This window comes from Sciurus vulgaris, assembly GCF_902686455.1.
Source record: "Sciurus vulgaris genome assembly, chromosome: 2".
Lineage (NCBI taxonomy): Eukaryota > Metazoa > Chordata > Mammalia > Rodentia > Sciuridae > Sciurus > Sciurus vulgaris.
Genome location: NC_136462.1, coordinates 181750931 through 181771069, shown reverse-complemented (window position 1 = coordinate 181771069; position 20139 = coordinate 181750931). Strand labels below are relative to the sequence as shown.

General features: G+C 47.1%; 1 protein-coding gene across 1 annotated transcript; it reads right to left on the bottom strand.

Moving 5' to 3' along the window:
- Positions 1 to 897: 897 nt before the first annotated feature.
- Positions 898 to 14520, bottom strand: ERGIC3 (ERGIC and golgi 3). The gene is made up of 13 exons (XM_079128317.1): positions 14360 to 14520; positions 14153 to 14223; positions 13946 to 14033; positions 13617 to 13736; positions 10256 to 10349; positions 8924 to 9089; positions 8724 to 8781; positions 3303 to 3334; positions 2400 to 2496; positions 2258 to 2322; positions 1448 to 1584; positions 1311 to 1366; positions 898 to 1118 (listed from the first exon to the last, which is right to left on the bottom strand). The coding sequence occupies exons 1-13, from the start codon at positions 14445 to 14447 to the stop codon at positions 1039 to 1041; spliced, it is 1152 nt and encodes a 383-aa protein (XP_078984443.1). The 5' UTR covers positions 14448 to 14520; the 3' UTR covers positions 898 to 1038.
- Between the last annotated feature and the right edge of the window lie 5619 nt (positions 14521 to 20139).

Below are 20139 nucleotides of genomic sequence, written 5' to 3'. Positions count from 1 at the left end.
GTTTTCTGATCATCATGTAAGCCACTTCCCTCCACCACACTCTCCTGCCATGATGTTCAGCCTCACCCCAGGCCCTGAGGAATGGAGCTGGCTGTCGATGGACTGAGACTTCTGAAACCAAGAACCCCCAAATAAACTTTTCCTCCTTTAAAATTGTTTGTCAGGTCTATTAGTTTCAGTAGTGAGAAACTGGATTAAAACATCTTTGTCCTTATTTTCTGCTTCTCCTTGCTACATAGTCTTACATTGAAACGCCCCAATAAGTTATCTGGTGAACTGACTGGTGGTTACCATCCCTGGATCCCTGGACTGTGGAGAGGCCTTTGGGCCACAGTTCTCCACCTGTCATAAGGGCTCTAGTGGGAAGCCCTGGATAGGTCCCAAGCCAAGGGTCTGGGCACTGGTCTTGCTCCAAGATAGCCAAATAGCTACTGCCACATCCCCTCCTTGCTTCCTGTGAGGACCTGGATCGGCTTTTCTGTGGGCCAAGAGCTTTCTTGGTACTCGGCACAGAGCAGGTTGTGAGCATGATAGGATCAGATGGCTAAGTTCAGCGTTGCAGGGAGCAGTCTAGCTTTAGTTGTTGAGAGGTGACAAACCCCAACCCATAGTGAACCCTGTAATAGTGGTACTGGGGTCAGTTACTCCACAAGCCTAAGGGCCATGGTGGGTCCAGGGCACTCACCCTGGCGAGGTCCATCTGATCACAGAAAAGGGACTGAAGACAGCTGTGGGGTTTAAAACAATCTGGCGTTTAAAACCCTATTAACAAGGGTATGCTCATGTGGGGGCTCCCAGAGGGCATCTGTCAGTCATGATGAGTTCATTACAAGGCTAAGATGAGGGGCTGTTCCCAGGTTCCAGCCAGACCCAAGAATGACATGGAGACCAAGCAAATATTATCACAATCAATATTTATCAACCTGGGGCTGGGGACGAATGTGAGGAGGTGAGGGCTGTGGGGGTGGGAGAGGCTGCGGATATAATCACAGGCCGGAGAAACGGGAGAGAGGGAGGAACCAACAGAGTAGAGGATGACTACGTTGTCTTCCCTAGGTCGATTTTCTTCTGGATGGCTCGGGCTGAGTGGTAGATGAGCGAATCGATGAGTCCAGCCACTGGGAGAGACAAAAGCTGCTCTGGCCTAGCCGGACCCTTGGCTCAACCTTGTAGTCTGTCACCTTACTGGCCAGGTCAGCATCTCCCTTGGCTCTTAAGGTGCACCTTCTTCCCAACCCAAACGTGGTCCACTCGGAATTCATATTCCCACTGTGACCCCAACCCCCAGACAGACACCTTAGACTTCCTACCTGTGAACATGCCCCCAATGATGGCACACACGCCTGTCAGGAAGTGGGTGAAGGACCTGGCAGAGGGAGCAGGTGGGCTCAGTGAGCACCTTATTCCCACAGGCCCAGGCCTGGCCACTCCCGTCCCCTCCTCTCACCTGTGCTTCTCCGTCAGCTTCACCATCATAGGTGACAACTCATAGAGCACAAAGACTCCAGGGAGCCCCTGGTCACCCAGAAGCCCATTGGCGACTTTCTCATGTCTGGTCACAGAGAACTGATTTGTCCTTAGCACCTGGGGTGGGAAGGAAGCCAGGGCCAGAGCTGGGTCTATGAGCTAGCTCCCAACCCTCCCCATCCCCGCCCTTCATCTTGTTGAGCCTTGACTACACAGAGAGAGAACAAGGTGCCACACTGGTAACCAATACTGCAAGGCATAGGGACCACCCAGACTCCCTGGGACTGCCTTGCCATCCCAATTTCCCCTCTAGTCACCAGTTCTTTACAGTTACCCATTCCAGCTCCATCTGGTGGATGCTCTCACAGGAGGCCCAGGGGTGGGAAACGACTCTCCAAGGCCAATCCTATGGTCAGGACTGACTTCCGTGCCCCTCAGCCCCTTGCTTTTTACCACTCTACAGAGAGGCTGCTCCACAAGTCAGGGCAGGAATGGAACAGGGCCCCAGAAGACTTGACCTGGCCAGTGCCCAGTCCAGGACAGATCCCAGGGGGACAGCAGGCACTGGAGGAATGGAAATCTGGGTGGTAGAAAGGGCAAGTGCTTTGAAATCTGGTAGTGCCCAGGCCTGAACTCTGTCAGGGCAAGTCACCTGCCCTCTGAGTCTCATATAGTATCCACCATATGGGGATAAGAGGAGACTTGACTTTCCAGGCTGAAGGAGCTAAATGAAGGCTCTCAATGCTTGGCACCAAGCAGGAGAATGACATACGAGCTCCTGAAGACTCACCTCCCCATCTACTTTCATGTACACTGTGGGTACCACCTTCACAAAGTACTGGAACATCATGGAAGCTGCAAGGAGAAGAAAGCATTGGGCATGGGTGCCAGGCAGGGCTTTGGTGGCAGGGGACTACCTCCCAGATTGGTACCTTGGGGTGCAGTTACGTTGGTGTGGTCCAAGGGGTTGACAATGCCTGGGTAGTCCTGCCCGAATGACAGATGCTGGATGTAGTGGGTCATGTTGATCTGCAAGCAACATCAGTGCCTAAGTCCCTGACAGTCCCCACCCGATACCAAGCTCTGTATTACACTAGCAGAGAGGGATGCCTAGGTCTGTCTGTAAGATGGGGAAAGCAAGGATGAAGGGAAGGAAGGGCCCTGTCTGGGAGAAGCTATGGCTTTAAGGAAAAAAACCTGTCCAAGAGAGACATCTCCCATTTCCTACCTAAGAACTCTTTCTTTCTCACTGTTCACACAGGTTCCTGGGGCTCACGAGTCTAGGGTACTGGCTTCACTCACATGTGGGTACACTCGGACCAGGTACTGACTCTGCATGGCAGGTGCAAACTTTTCCTGGAGGCCTTAAGCCATGAAAGCCTGTTCTCCAGATAAACTCCCTTCCTGTGTCTCAGCCACCAGGGAGATCTTTTAAAAATGCAAATCTGATATGTCATGACCCTGCTTAGGGTAGGCTGACAGTGTCCCTGTTAGGGGAAAGACTGGACACCTCAGTGTGGCCTCTAAGTCCTGTGTGCTCTGGTCCCGCCAACTCCCCCAGTCTCCCCACCCACACCTGCCCTTGCTGTTCCTTATAAGCACCACACTCCCTCCTAACTTTGCCCTGAGGCTCCCTCAGTTTAAGATGCTCCTGTCCATCCACATCCCTGCCCTTGGCCTGCTCAGATCTCAGTGCCTCACTCTCATTCAACCCACAGAAGGGATTCCACAGAGGGGCATATTGTTCTCTATGTGTGACCCTGCCTCAGAGAAATGAAGGCAGCAGCCAAGTCTCCCCACCCACCCCCCATCCATGGTGTCCACCTGGTACGTACGTTGTCAAGGCCAAAACTCTGCAAGTCATGGACTAGGAGAGAACGGAGAAAGGGTCATCAGGGGGAGCAAACTGGTCTCCTGGCCCCCTCAGTCCTTATTCAAGCATCCTCCCTCCTCCCTCTGGAGTGTGACCTGCCTGAATCTCTTTGACCCCTAATCCAGCTTCACACCTCCTGGTCCTGCTTAAGGACACAGAAAGGGCCTGCCCTGAGCCTGTGTGAGTCTGCACTTTCCTCAGGGGTCATAAGAATACAGGCCATTTCTTCCCTGACAAACACAGGAACTTGAGACCTTCATTCCCAAGGCCCAGCCTATGACTCAGGAAACAAAAGCCACTGACTAGTCTGACAGCAAATCATTTAACCCCAAAGTGAGGTGGGACCTGAGAATGTTTAGCTCTTTCCCCAATTTCCCTCCAAGTTCCCCAGAGGGAATCCCATGGGCACCCTGTACCAACTGTTCCATAACAAGTTCTTCCTGCCCTCTAACCCCCAATCCCTCCTGCTGCAAGGAATCCTACCTTAAAGATATGTCCCAGTGCTCTTTATAGTCACCGAGCAGGCAGGCCAGAGAAGACCCCAATCCCAAACCCATCCAAACCTCCCCACTTCCTAGGATAGGCTGCCCCAGAAGTGGGGCTTTGCCTCCCTGGAGGACAGGGCCACTTACTCTCCACAGCATGTACTGCAGCATGGGGGAGGGAAGGAGAGAGAAGGGAGGAAGAGAACACAGATTCAGAGCTTCACAGTGAAACTATAGAACAAGATATGTGGTATGAGGGAAGACTAGAATGTTCCTGCCTCAGCAACAAGGTCTGGCCCCAGCTAGCAAGTCTTTCTGTATCCTCAATGGAGCCCTTCCCTAGCCAAAGAAGAGAGCAAGATGGCTTGGGGACAGAAGTGTGTTGGCCAAGGAAGAACAAAAGACCAAGAGTCCAAAGAGTCACTTTCCTAGCTGTGTGACCTTGGACAAATCACTGTCCTTCCTGAACCTATGTCTCCTCTGCAAAGGGCTGTCCTGAGGACCCGGTAAGATGGGAAAATACTCAGTAAATTTTACAAAGTAAGATTATACTCCACTCCCCAATCCAGAAGGATATCAGAAAGTAGCTCCCAGGGCTCAATTCAGGCAGATTTCTGGTCTTGGGCAACTACAGCTTTGTGTCTGAACATCCTTCCATGCTTAAGGCAACTCTTGCCCTGGGGTTCATGACTCTGATAACAGCGCCCAGCAGAGAAGCAGAGATATTACTGCCTTTGAGGCACTACCTCCTACTGAGTACTTGCAAGGCCTTGTGCCAACCACTCCTCACTGATAACCTTCCTACATCCTAGTGAGCTACCTTCCTCCAGAGTTCTGCAGAGTCCCCCAGACCCACTCGCACCTGCCCTCCCCACGCTTGGCCTCACTCCACATACTGACTGAAGGACTTGCAGGGCTGCTCAGGACTCCACCTTCTGCTTACCTCAGTCACTCGGAGTAGCTCAGTTCTCACGCCCTACACTCTTCTCACCAAGTGACTTTGTATATCCCCCGTGTTGTCCTGATTCCCAACCCATCCACACCCTTCCCTGGGTCTGTTACTCAGTCATGAGCAATGCCCAGCATCAACTTCTACACAGTCCCTTCACTCTCATTTTATTCAATTATTTTTGCAGTGCTGGGGATGGAACCCAGGGCTTCACACAGGTCAGGCAAGTGCTCCCTACCAAGCTACACCCCCCGTGCTCCTGCACCCCCTTGCCCAGCTCTCCCCCTTCAAGGTACGACCTCGCATCACCTCAGTTAGTGACTATTTTGTCTTCCACATCCATCCCCTTCTTGGCCTAAAGGGAGGTCTCTCTTGCTCTTTATTGCCCCTTTCAGATCACTGTCCCTTGAGGTGCCTTACAACTCCTGGCAACCCATCCCTTCTTGTTGTAGTTGTGAAGCTCCACAGAACTTCTAGGACATTTCTCCCACAATTTCTCAGTGGTTCAGCAACTGCCTGTCCCTCTCCTGTGCTACCCCATCACAGTTCCTGTGATTTCCACAGTCCCATCCATGAGCCTTCCTGGCCTCCCAGTTCCTGGACATTCCCTTCTTCCTAGTCTTATCTTTCATCCACCTGAGCCACCAGCTCTGCTGGCCATTCCTTAACCCTTATCATTAACCACAACCCTTTGCAATTTAAATTTTAAGCACCCCATGTGCCAATCATCAACTTTGATTTTCCCACTCCTTCCCTCCAGTACCCTGAATCCAATAATTCTTTGCAACTATATCAAGGACCTGCAGTCTTTTGCTTCCCAGGCCTCCTCTCTGGCTTTTGGCTTCTGTCTCCACTCCTACTCCCATATCCTGGCTTCCCTCCTTTACTGGCTTAAATCCTATGGTCCAGCACCAGGAATTTTTACTTTTTGTTTTGTTTTGCAGTGCTGGGGATTAAGCCCAGGGCCTCACACATGCTAGGCCAGTGATCTACCACTGGGTGTGCCCCAGCACGTTCAGTAGTACTTCTTAGCATGTGCCTTTGACTCCCTTACCTTTGCAGCATGTGGCAACACCAAACACCAGATGATACCAATGCTCTCTCTACTCTAAGCCCACCCTCACACATCTGGGAAGAACCAGATGATAGGCCTCACATCCCACTCTTGGTCCAACTCCAAGGAGACCCTAGGGGTGCTGGGAAGCCCTGCTCCACCTCCTGAGCATGCCCTCTCCCAACCACCATGATCACTTATATCCTTCCTCTTTCTCAAATCACTATCTTTTCCCCTTTCTCCTCATCTTCAGCCGATGACTTGCTTCCTACATCACAAAGATAAAGTACCACACACGAGACTATCCTTGTGCTTCCACCACCCTCACTACTACCCTGCCTATGCCTACAGTCTGCTTTCCCCAAGCTGCCACATCTGGTGTTTCCATGTGCCCAAGGCACTACACTCTGTCTTCTTTCTCCTCAAGGACTTCACTAGAGGGACTGTCCCTCCTCTCTGGAGCATCACTCCTTTTGTCCTTATTTGCCAATTTCCAATGGTGAGTTAACATTCTGCTACCCACCCACCTTAGAAACCCTCCCTTGCTCCCCATTTCCCTCCATTATAGCTCACACTCCCCTCCCTTTAGAGCAACAGGCTCACCCATACTCACTTGCTCCAAATCCCCTCACATTCCCTCTTGTGATGCAAAATGGCTCTGTCAAGGCCACAAATGATGACCAGGTTATCTGACATGTTCTATTCTTGCTTGATGTCCAGAAGCATCTGATACAGTCTTTGAAACACCCATCCCTTGGCTTGCAGGTTGCCACTCCTGCCTTGGATTCCCACCTCAACAATGATTCTTCCCAGTCTCCTCCTAAGGTTCCTGATGCCCTTAGCCTTTAACATAGGAGACCTGGCACTCACACTTTGAGCTCTTCCTTTTCCATCTACCTTTTCCTTCAGGGTGATTTATGGAGTCCCACGGCTTTAAATATGCTGATGGCTCCAATGTTTGTGACTCCAGGTCATTCCTCTTCCTGAACTCAGGCATGAACAGCCAACTGTTTACCTGGCATCCTAGGTGACTATAAAGACACTCAAATCCTATTAGTCTGAACGTGTCAGAAGCTGAATACTACTATACACCCCTCAGTTCCAAACGAGTAAACCTGTCCCTCTGAATCTTCAGCTCACTAAATGGCAGCTCCATTATCCCAACTACTTGGGCACAAAACTTTGGAGTCATCCTCAACTCTTTCCTTTATCCATCATATCCATCAACAGCTCCTCTCAGTTCTACCTTCAACATCTACACAGATGCATTCACAGAACCCAATTAATTCTTACCACCTCTACTACTGCTCTGAGACAAGTTCTACCATTTTTTGCCTGGATTAATGATTGCAGTGGTCTCCTCACTGGCCTCTGATCCTGTCCTTTCCCCTAGTTTTCTCCCCAGAGTGCTACTTACCTTTTAAAATTTAAGTCAGATCACAGACTTCTCCAAAGTCCTATAATGGCTTCCCATCTCATGCAGCATAGAAGTCAAAGTTCCTACAACGACCCCCGCCAACTACCATCTTTTTTTAGTACCAGGTATTGAACCCAAGGGTACTTAACCACTGAGCCACATCCGCAGTTTTTATATTTTTTTTGAGACAGGGTCTTGTTAAGTTGCCAAGGGTCTTGTTAAATTGCTGAGGCTGGTTTTGAACTTGTGTTACTCCTGCCTCAGCCTCTTGAGCCGCTGGGATTACATGCATGTGCCACCACACCTGGCTGCTACAATGCCCCTTCATGACCTACATGGCATGGCCCTTTTACCTCTCTCACCCAGTATCTAACCACAATCCTCTGCTCACTCTGGCAGACTCTAGCCACCCTAACTTCATGACTGCACCTTGAACTTGCTAAGTCCATTCTTGTCTTTGGGATTTACATTTACTGTTCTCTTTGCTTAGAATGGTGCCCTCTGACATTGACATGGTTGGCTCCCTCACCTCTCTCAGGTTTTTTCTCAAGTGTAACCTCATAAGAGAGTCTTTCCCTAACTATCCTAATTAAAATAGCACAGTGCCCCATTCTAACCCTCACATCCATCATCATTATCCCGCCTTGTTTTGGTATACACTACTTAATAGCATCTGATATACATTTTTCATATTTGTTTACTATTTCTTTACTAAAATGTTCCTAGGGCTGGGATCTTAGTAACTGCTGTATTCTTAACATCTCAACATTCTCAACACTAACAAATGGAACATAGTGGGTGACTACTAAATATCTAGTGAATGCATAAATGAATAAAAGAGAATAAATCTCATTCATCTCACATCCCTGTGAGAGGGGTATTAGCACCATTATCCCCACTTGATGGAAGAGAAACTGAATAGGGCTGCATAATTCCCAAATATGACACAGCTCAAGAGTGGAAGAATCTGAATTCCAACCCAGCTCTGCTTTCCCAAAGTCTCACACGCAGAGTACCACTTAAATAAGTGCCTACCACAAGCCAGGCTCTGTGCTACAGTTTTTGGTTTTTCTTAACTGCTAGAGATTGAACCCAGGGCCTTGCACATGGTAGACAAGCACTCCACCAGTGAGCTACCTATGTCCCTAGCCCCTGTAAATTTTAACCTGCACAACTGCCCTGTGGGATCAGTACTATTACCACCATTTTACCAAGAAGGAAACTGAGGTTCAAAAAGATTAAGAAATGTTCTCAAAGTCACACAGCCAGTAAGGTTTGAAACTCACATCTGAACCCAGGCAGTTTGGCTCTTCAGCCTGTGCTCTTAACCACTGTGCCAAACTGCTGTCCTGAGATGAAGAAAAGCCTGCTTTGGACCAAAGACAAAAGAACATGAGGCATGTGAGGGGCATGCCAACACACCAAAAGGGTGTCCAGGGTCTAAAAATTCCCCAGCCCAGTGATGCAGGATCACTCACCATGCACATGGGACTGCTGGAAGCTCTTCCCAGGGGCAAAGTGGAAGTTTCCGGCCACCTGTAGGGGATATTTCCTCTCATTCTCCAGCGGTGTCCACCCTTTGTCTGCTGAGGACCTGCCTGGGCCCTTGCTTCATGGTGCAGCTTTCCCAACACAGCTCAGCCCAGCTGCCCTGCCTTGCTCTGATCCCTCTTGGTACCTTGTTGACTTCCAAGAAGCCATACACCTGGCAGCCTTCATTCTTCTGCTCCTGCATCTTCTGGCTGAAGCCCTCTCGCCGGCACTGCTCAATAGTGTCTGGGTTCTTAAAGGCCCAGCCTCGACGGCGATACGCCTCCCGCACATCTTCACAGGTGTTACAGCACCTACAGGAGATGGGGCAAGGGGTAAAGAATGTGACCAGTGCTGGGACCTTGGGAAAGAAAGCCTGAGCAGTTCTGCCTGCTGTGAAGCTTCTGTTAGACTCATCATTGGCCACCAAATGTTCCCCAGTGTTCCCTCATTGGCAACAGGCTATTCAAAATATGTGTTCCCAATCTGTTTGGGGTGATGAACTATCATGGAACAGATAGTGGTAATGGTTGCACAACACCGTGAATGTTCTTAATGCCAATGAATTATACACTTAGAAATGGTTGAAATGGCAAATATTGTGTCACATATATTTTACCACAGGGGGGAAAATTTTTTTTTTTGTAGTGCTGTGGACTGAATTCAAGAGTCTCATGCAAGCTAGGCACTGAGCTATACCCAAAGTCTCCCACTGAAAATAACTTTAAAGTATATATTCCAAGATGGGTGCAGAGGTACACGCCTGTAATTTCAGCAACTTGGGAGGTTGAGGCAGGAGGATTGCAAGTTCCAGGCCAGTTTCAGCAACTTAGTGAGGCCCTAAACAACTTCACAAGACCCTATCTCAAAATAAAAATATAAAAGGTGGGGTACGACGCTCAGTGTTAGAGCACCTCTGGGTTCAATCCCCAGTACCAAACAAACAAAAAACAAAACAAAACAAAACAAAAAAAAAAAAAAACAATATTCCTAGGCTACACCCAGAATAGCAGTGTCAGCTTCTCAAGGGTCGGATGTGGGAAGCCCCACAGCAGTTACCAAATACTGGGGGCTTGATAATCTGGGCTAGGTCTTCTACCTCAATGCTTTATGTACAATATATATTTAATCTTCATGTGCCTCTTATAAGGAGGGTATTATTATTATTATCCTTCTTCACACACAAAGGTGACATGGATTGGCCAGAGGCCACAGAGCTGGAAGCCAGGTAGCTGAACCACTTCGCTAAGCTGAAGGGCAGGTACCACTCAGCCTCATCTCTAGGTCTGCAGCTCCCAGGGAGGACCTGCTCACAAAACATTAGTTACCTCCACCAGGTCAATGACTGAGGAATGCACTGCATATCCCTCTAAACTCTTGGTTTGACCACCCACCTGCTACAGGTCTGACCATGGCTGAGGCTGACTAACAGGCGGCCCCTGATGGGAAGCCTGCTCCCCACCCGTGGAGTCCTGCTCACTTGATGTCTTCAGACTCAGCACCATAGCAGCTCTCACAGCGATCAGGGTCCAGGGAATCTGGGTCAAACACCATCATCTCGACTTTCCCAAGCTCTAAGGAGAGGGCAGAGACAAAGGCATCAGCTGAGGGCAGACAAGATGACATCTCTAGCTCTAGTTCCTGCATGGGTTCTTTGGCTAGAGGGTTGTTAATAATTCAAGTTATAAAAGGATCTACTACTATCATGTACAACTACTTAGAACAAATTAAAAAAAAAAAAGATCTAATATTTACATAGTACATTCTATGGGTTAGGCATTAAACATTTCTACACATATATTAAGTCTTTTTAATAAAAATAAGTAAGAAAACGAGCTGGGCGCAGTAGTGCACACGTATAATCCCAGTAGCTGGGGTGGCTGAGGCAGGATGGTCGCAAGTTCAAAGTCAGCCTCAGTAACCTAGCAAGGCCTAAGCAACTTAGTGAAACCCTGTCTCAAAATAAAATACAACTCAGAATAGCTAAAGCAATCCTTAGCAGGAAAAATGAAACAGGGGGTATCGCAATACCAGAACTTCAACTATACTACAAAGCAATAGTAACAAAAACAGCATGGTATTGGCACCAAAATAGACAGGTAGATCAATGGTACAGAATAGAGGACATGGACACAAACACAAATAAATACAATTTTCTCATACTAGACAAAGGTGCCAAAAATATGCAATGGAGAAATGATAGCCTCTTCAACAAATGGTGCTGGGAAAACTGGAAATCCATATGCAACAGAATGAAACTAAACCCCTATCTCTCACCCTGCACAAAACTCAACTCACAACGGATCAAGGACCTTGAAATCAGACCAGAGACCCTGCATCTTATAGAAAAAAAAGTAGGTCCACATCTTCACCTTGTTGGCTTAGGATCAGACTTCCTTAACAGGACTCCCATAGCACAAGAAATAAAAGCAAGAATCGATAACTGGGATAGATTCAAACTAAATAGCTTTCTCTCAGCAAAGGAAACTATCAGCAATGCAAAGAGAGAGCCTACAGAGTGGGAGAATATCTTTGCCACTCATACTTCAGATAGAGCACTAATTTCCAGAATATATAAAGAACTCAAAAAACTCTACACCAAGAATACAAATAACCTAATCAACAAATGGGCTAAGGAAATGAACAGACACTTCACAGAAGATGTACAAGCAATCAACAGACATGAAAAAATGTTCAACATCTTTAGTAATAAGAGAAATGCAAATCAAAACTACACTAAGATTCCATCTCACCCCAATTAGAATGGCGATTATCAAGAACACAAGCAACAATAGGTGTTGGAGAGGATGTGGGGAAAAAGGTATACTCATACATTGCTGGTGGGACTGCAAATTAGTGCAGCCACTCTGGAAAGCAGTGTGGAGATTCCTTAGAAAACTTGGAATGGACCTACCATTTGACCCAGCTATCCCACTCCTCGGCCTATACCCAAAGGACTTAAAATCAGCATACTACAGAGATACAGCCACATCAATGCTCACAGCTGCTCAATTCACAATAGCCAGACTATGGAACCAACCTAGATGCCCTTCAATTGATGAATGGATAAAGAAACGGTGGTATATATATATACAATGGAATATTACTCAGCTATAAAGAATAATAAAATTATGGCATTTGCAGGCAAATGGATGAAATTGGAGAATATCATGTTAAGCGAGATAAGCCAATCTCAAAAATCCAAAAGAGGAATGATCTCACTGATAAGTGGATGATAACACTTAATGGGGGGTGGGAGTGGGACAAGAATGCAGGAAGGAGGGACTGTATAGAGGGAAAAGAGAAGTGGGAGGGGTGGGGGGGAAGGAAAAAAATAACAGAATGAATCAAACATCATTATATATAAATATATGAATATGCAAATGGTATGCTGTTACTCCATGTACAAACTGAAACAACATGTATCCCATTTGTTTACAATAAAAATAAATTAAAATAAATAAATAAATAAATAAAATAAAATAAAATAAAATACAAAAAAGGACTGGGGATATGGCTCACTGGTTAAGTGCCCCTGGATTCAATCCCCTGTACCAAAAAAAAAAAAAAAAAAAGAAAACAATAAAGGTAAATACTAAAAGTTAGTTGCATGTAGGTCTCTGCACTTTATATACATTGTCTCATTTAATCCCCACAATGACTCCACTGTGAAGATGAACTGAGGCTGGCTAACAATACTTGTTAAGGGAGGCCACTTTGATAAAGGAAAGGAAGCTAAAAGTGAGTACCCACTCAGTATTATGCATTTTACACATATTACAGGTGTTTCTTAACTTACAATGGAGTTGTGTATCAATATAACATTATAAATTGAAAATATGATAACTTGAAAATGCATTTCAATATTTAATGTTCTACAGAACATCATAGCTTAGCCCAACCTATATTAAACATACTCAGAATATTTATATTAGCCTACAGTTGGGCAAAATCATCTAATGCAATGTATATTTTATAATAAATTATTGACTATATTGAGGTAATTCATTGAATGCTATACTGAAAATGAAAAACAATGTTTGCATGGGTACACGTTTATATCACCATAAAGTCAAAAAATCTGAAGTTGAAATACAAGTTGGGGACCAAATGTACTTTACTTGATCCTTTAATTCCATGTGATAAGTACTATATTTTATCACCACTTTATAGCTGAGGCTTACATTCTGCAAGAAACAAAGTTAGATCTGAACCTAGGCAATATGACTGGAAAAACATAAACTCTTTTTTGTTTTGTTTTGGATACTGGGGATTGCACCCAGGGGCACTCTACCACTGAGCTACATCCTCAGTCCTTTTTTTAATTTGAGACAAGGTCCTGCTAAATTACTGAGGCTGGCCTTAAACTTGCACTTGCAATCCTCCTGCCTCAGTCTTCTAAATTGCTGGGATTACAGGTCTGCACCTATGACCTCTCCCAGGGAGAACCTAGACTCCTAACTGAGCCATATGCAATCCAAAGGGGGAACAGCATTAAGGGCTGAGTTCAGTCAATGGGATAGGGAAGCAAATACTCAAGAGTAACTTAGATTTATCTAAAGGAGTTCCACCATGACAATCACATAAAGCACTCATCCTCAAACTTCTGTTACTCAAACTACAACAAGCAGAGAGTGATAGCCAGGCAAAGTACCCTCCTCAGCTATGTAGAAGTTAGACTGGATTTCAACTCAATGACTCTTAATAGCAAAGGGACCTTAGGCCAGCCAGTAGACTTCTCTAGATGTTAGCTGTTTAATATGTCACAGCCTGCCACAGCCTATTTGTGGGGCTTGGGTATGTCCAGTTCTGGATCTGAGACCCAGTACCCCCCTGGTTACCATGTCGCTCAGCCTCTGAGCTCACAGGAATGCCATCCTTGTCTAGTCTTTGCTTGAAGAGGTTGTGTTCCACATCCAGCTGTTGTTCCCCAGCCACATCCATGGCATCAATGCTCAAATCTGAAAGCAGAAAGTCAAATTAAGGTACTAGGACACTAATGGAATGGAAATCTGGGTTTGGGGGTAAACAGCCTGCCTTAGGGCAGAAATGGATAAGGAGAAGGAGGCTGTCCTGGGGTCCAGTCCAAATCTAAGGATGGAGGTGTGAATCTGGAAGCCCACCTGAAAGCCTTGCGACTTGCGACCCTCACCTATGGTGAGATACTCACAGGCACAAGGCATGTGTGGGAAAAGTACATCGATGTTGATTTTCAGTTTATCTCCCCGAGACTTGTCCACGTAGAGCTCAGGATGCACCTGGGGCAAATGCTATCTCAGTTAGAAGTGGCATCACGCCTCTCCTTCCCCACGCCCACCCATAGAGGTCCGACCCCTCCGATGCAAAGCCACGCCCACCATTAGGCCCCGCCCGTTACCTCAGTGGTGAGGTAATACTGCAGCTCCGACAGGAACAGTAGCAGCATGAGAAGGCCACTGACGATGGTCACTGCAGGGCGAGGAGCGAGGGTCAGAACGGCCTCTGTGCCACTCCCTCAGACTCCAGCAGGCCGGTCTGAGTCCAGGAGCCAGGGCCAAGCTTCAGGACACCCCCTCCCCGCAACCCTGGCCCTGCTGCTGCCTACCCGTGGCGCCCCCGCAGGTCTTGACCCGGAAGTCCTCCAGAGTCTTGGGGTAGGCATCGAACTGCTTCAGCTTCCCCAGCGCCTCCATGGGGACCGGCCGGAAAGGGGATGCCAGCCGGCCCGCCTCTGCAGCCTCCTCCTTCCGGCCCGGAGCCGGAGCCACGCCTCCTCGCTTTCCTTACGCAGGCGCAGCAAATGTTCACGCTGGTCCCACCCCTCGCCCGCGTTCTGACAGGTCGCCCCGCCCACTTGTGTTGCCACGCCCCCTCGCGCCCGAGTTGTTTGGGCGCAACTGGGAAGACCACGTGTGGGGTCCGGGAGAGGGTGGGAGGAGGTGTCTGCGACTGGAAACAGTAATAGCCGCCTGAACTTGCCTTGTGCAGAAAGTGCGCCCAGTGTTTGTCTTCAAGTGTGTGGCGCTTAAGCCCTCGACCCCGCTTCCTGTTGCAGCTCGTGCAGTAATACTGCCGTAATGACATACATTAAATGCTCCTCGCTTTTTCTTAGGTCAAACTACTTTTTTCCTGCTTTCTGTGCTTCTGGGGATTGAACCGAGCGTCACCGACTCTAGGGAGGCGCTGTACCACTGAACTACTTCCCAACCCTCATAGTTTTTTGTTTTGTTTTCGTTTTATGTTAACAGGGATTGAACCCAGGGGCGCTTAACCACGGAGCCACATCCCCAGTCCTTTTTATTTTTTGTTTGGAGACAGATCTCGCTAAGTTGCTGAGGCTGGCTTTGAATTTATGATCCTCCTGCCTCAGCCTCTAGGAGTCACTGGGATTACACCATGCTTGGCTGTTGTTTTTGACACAGAATATCACTGTGGCCCAGGCTGGCTTGGAATGCCTAGATTCAAACAATTCTCCTGTCTCAGTAACTAGTGTCTTAATTCATTTTCTGTTGCTATAATAAAAAACCTGGATAATTTATAAAGGAAAGAGATTTATTTTGGTTCTAGAAGATGGGAAGTCCAAGATCATGCTGTTGCATCCAGTGAAGGTCTTGTGCTGTTTCATAGCATGGTATGAAAAGGAGAGGAGAACTCAACATAAATAAATGAATCATAAATTATTCAACATTTACTTAATCACATTAAATTTTTTAAAAAAGGAAAGAGGGCATGTGCAAAAGAGAAAATAAGGGGTTGAACTCCCATAATAACTAACCCATTTCTGTTCCTGAGAGAAAAGCCCTAATCCATTCATGAGGGCTGTGTTCCCATGGCCCCAACACCTCCCACTAGGTCCACCTCCCAACTCTGCAGCACTGAGGAATTAAGCTTCCAGCACACATAGGGACCATTCATTGAGATAAGGATATTTTGGGAGTGGATTGGTTTGTGGGAAAAATCATGAGTTCAGCCTCAGACTTGTTCAGGTGAGATGTCTTTGAGTCCACTTAAAGAAGAGAGACATTGCTGGGTGTGGTGGTGCACACCTGTAATCCCAGTGACTCCGCGAGGCTGAGGCAAGAGGATCATAGGTCAAGGACAGCTTTGGTGACTTAGTGAGACCCTGTCTCAAAACAAAACAAAAAAAGGAACTGGGGGTGCAGCTCTGTGGTAAAGCACTCCTGAGCTCAATCTCCAGTACCAAAAAAGAAAGAAGAAAGAGGTACATGGGCTGAGGGTGTGAGTCAGTGGTAGAACACTTGGCACTTCCCTAGCCCTGGGTTTAGTGCCCAGCACCACTAGAGAAAGAGAGAGAGAGAGAGAGAGAGAGAGAGAGAGAGAGAGAGAGAGAAGGCATGGTTAGTTCCTCTTCCTGTGGGTTTTATACTCAATGTAATGTATGTTAGAGAGAGGAGAGAGTGGTAACTTTTTCTAGGCAGGATATAGAAGGGAGGTCACAATGTGTACTTTGATGACACTGAGAGATGTCCCTCTTGTGGGAAGCATTTGGGACACCAATTTATGTTATCTCTCTGTTCTAGCACCTCCCATCTCAGGCCCATTCAGAGTCCTCTTTGGGGTGAGCAAATGAATAGGGAGGTAAGAGATGAGAGGTCGGAAAGAGGTGGAAGGATAGCAGGTTGGGGAACTCTGGGGGCCTACAGGACAGAGGAATGCAAGTGCTGTCTGTAGCCTCAGTCCCACATCCCTCCAGGTAACAGAAGCCAGTCTACTGCCTGCCATGTGAGCCATTTCCTGGGCCAGACATGAAGCACTGTTGGAAGATTTTTGTCCTGTGGATCTTCTGGGTGTTCATCTTGTGGCTGGTCATCTCCTACCTGGATCTGGCAGCTGAATCATCACCCCAGGAGAAACAGGTGTGCCTGATACCATGGCACTGCAACTGCTCTTGGATCAGATTCAGGAAGTGTGGCTGCCCATCTGAGTACCTCAACTGCTCCTCCTGCTACCACACAGTCAAAGAATGGAACTGGTTTGAAGCATGTCATGAAAAGACCATAGGGTACCTGACACGGACAAAACTTCTTGGGTGGTTAACTCGTGGTCAGCACTGGGTCCTGACCTATCCCCTTTCCCTCCAGGCCTAGCCTGTCTTTTTGTGGCCCAAACCCCTGCCCTCAGCCTGATTTAATGCATTTCCCTCCTTTCAGCCTCAATCCCTGGTTTCTGGCTATAGGTCTCACCTACTGAAGCCTGTTTCCTTCCGCTGATACCTGGCCCAGTTTCCTCCTTGTGCTATTACCAGGGCATACACTCAGTAAGCAAGCTTAGAAAAGTATGGCAGATGCTGTCAAAAGTGATTCCCAGAACCTTGGTGCACCATTTTGACTTCTGTTGGATCTGTGCTTTGTCAGAGGACTCACTGATCCTATTGGGCTCTGGTCTCAGCAACACTGACCACACTGCATGGTCTTCAGTTGGGTGCTGAGGAAAGGGCAGTAAGCAGGGGGACCGTCCGCCTGCCCTAGGTTCTGTCAGTTTACGTTTTCTTTCCCAGGATGACCCAGGCTCCTGTCCAGGACTTTGAGGCAGATATGGGGAACCAAATCACAGGACCCTTCATCTGTCCCAGGAATGCCAGTGACCAGGGTTCCTGGAGGCAGCTGCTGTAACTTTCTGATCTATTGGCGACTTCAAATACTGTGAGTGACAAGGTATACCCAAATAGTGTGTGTGGTGGTGAAGAGAGGTCACTTCAGGGGAAGGTGGAAGGGTTCTGGGGAAAGTCTCTGCTGACTTAATGTGGGCACCTGCAGGATTTCCCAAGCCTCAGGAGCTTTCTGAAACTCTACTGCCTCCATTTTGGGAGATGGTCTGGTTCTCTAGGGAAGTGGGAGATCATAAGGTGAAAGGACAGGGGAGGAGAAGAATGTGGCTATGGGCTGCTGTGGGAAGGCCCTCAGGCCCGCCTTCCCTCTTCTCCCTCAAGTAAAAGAGGGCAACTGACTGGAAAACCAGGGTCAGTATCCAATCCTGAGGCTTATGGCTCTGTTCTGGCCTTGCATCCCTGTGCCCAGACATGAAAGTTTCTTGTACTTTCCTCACTTAAAATTTCTGTTCCCCATTGCTTTCAGCAGAATGTAAAGTTTTCTGTCTGGTATTCAAGGCCCTGCATAGTCTAACCCCTTTCTTGCCTCTTTTCTCCCAGTTGCTCAAACTGGGCTTCTTGGAGTTCCCCCAAATACGCTAGCTACCTCATGCCACCCTATAGGCTGTTCCTCTCGCCTGGAATGCCCGTCTGTTACTTCCCTGGAGGAATACTTGCATTCTCCCAATGTCATGAGCAGCAGCTAGTTGATGGTCTATTCTGGGCTCCAGTGTGATTTTATGAGAGTGTTTATCTCACAAGGTGTAGAATCTGTCTTCCCTGGAGTAAGTGAGCTTCATTCTCCCAGGTCTCCAGACATCCTGCGCTCTATATGTTGAATGAGAAGAGGTGGGGTAAGGACAGGATCTGACTGCTGACACACACATCCCTCTTTTATCCACCAGCCCGCCCTTTTTGGATTTGAATCAGAAGAGGGAAGAAAATGGTCCTGTTGCTGAGAGAATAACAAACAGATCAGTGGCCCCCAGGAGATCCTGTCTATGCAGAGTACAGAACAGAAACGGAAGTCACCAGCCAGATAGGGTGTGCTGTGCAAGCTTACCATCCACGCATGATACCCAGCATGAGGCCACATAGGTCCTACTCCTTTGGGACCGAATGCTGGGGAGTCTTTAGATTGCAGCAGCAGCATCAAGACTGCAAAAACTTACAGGGGGTAAAGGACAAGAGGAATTTGTATGGAGATCACTCTGGTACTGAATAAAATCCAAGCCTGATTCTCTTTCAGCAGCAGTCTGGGAAGGAAGAATCAGATCTTAGGGGCCATGTTTATGGTAATTGGCTCTGTCTGATCCCCTGGATTTACAGGAGGTGTGAATTTAGACCCAACTCCTTGCAAAGTGTGTGGGGGAGGCTCTTTCATCCTTAGGTTAAAGAGGCAAGCTTCCTTGCTTCACCCATGTGAGGGGGCAAGGTACTTTCTAGCCCAGTTTTTTTACTGAAGGTTCATAATTTTGAGGTTCTTAGTTTATTTAGGGGTCTCAGTTCCAATTCTCTGCCTTTCCTGGACTCAAGGCCCTCTGCCCACATAAACATTGTTTTAGTCAGCTTTTTCGTCACTGTGACCAAAAGACCTGACATGAATGATTTAGAGAAGGAAAAGTTTATTTTGGGTCATGGTTTCAGAGGTTCAGTCCAGTTCAGTCAACACTGGAGTTAATGAAACTGATTAATTCGATGTGTTAAATTAAGGCAGAGTATTATGGTGGGAAGGCATGGAGGAGGGAAGCAGCTCAGAACACAGCAACCAGGAAGAAGAGAAAGAGCTCCACTCACCAGGGACGAGATGTAAACCCCCAGTGACCTACTTCTCCTGCCACACCCAACCTGCCTACAGTTACCACCCAGTTAATCCACAGCAGTGGATTAATCCACCTATTAGGTTATACCTCTCACAGTCTAATCATATCATCTCCTGAAAACTCTTGTCTCACACTTGAGCTTTTGGGGGACACTTCATATCTAAACCATAACAAGCATTAAACTTTTTAAACTCTCTGGCTGTATTTTAGTTCTCTGAGGTTCTTGTACTTTCCTTACTTGAAATTTCTGTTCCCCAATACTTTTAGGGGGGTGTCTAAAGTTTTCTGCCTGGAAGTCGCCTGTCAGCCAGGGTGTGCCAGCAACCTCGGCAAGCTCACTGTCCAGCTACGGCCATACAGGTCCTAATCTTTGGGGCTCAAATGGTGAGGAGTTAAGATTGCAGCATATCTTCTCTCAAAATGATCAAACACATAGAATTAATCAGTTTCATTATTTTCAGAGGAAGTAGGAGACTATTTCCTACTGGAACTAGAAAAAAATTATCCATATGGAAAAGATGAAATTGGGTCCCTACCACATATCACATATAAAAATTAACCCCAAATGGGTTAAGGATTTAACTGTTAAAAAAAAAGAAAAGAACAAAAAAAAAAAAAAAAAAAAAAAAAAACAGCCAGGCATGGTGGTAATCCCAGCTACTCAGGAGGCTGAGGCAGAAGAATCTCAAGTTTTAGGATAGCCTGGGCAACTTAGTGAAACCCTGTTTCAAAAAAATAATTAAAAAGGATGGGGATATAGCTTGATAGTAGAGTGCTTGCCTAGCATGTGTGAGAGGCCCTGAATTCAATCCCTAGTAAACACGGGGGGGGGGGGGGGGGAAAACCTTGGAAACTAATAGAAATTATAGGTAAATATCTTGTAGATCTTGGTATAAGAAAAGACTGATTAAACAAAAGACAAAAAGCATTGACTATAAAATAAAAGATTCATAA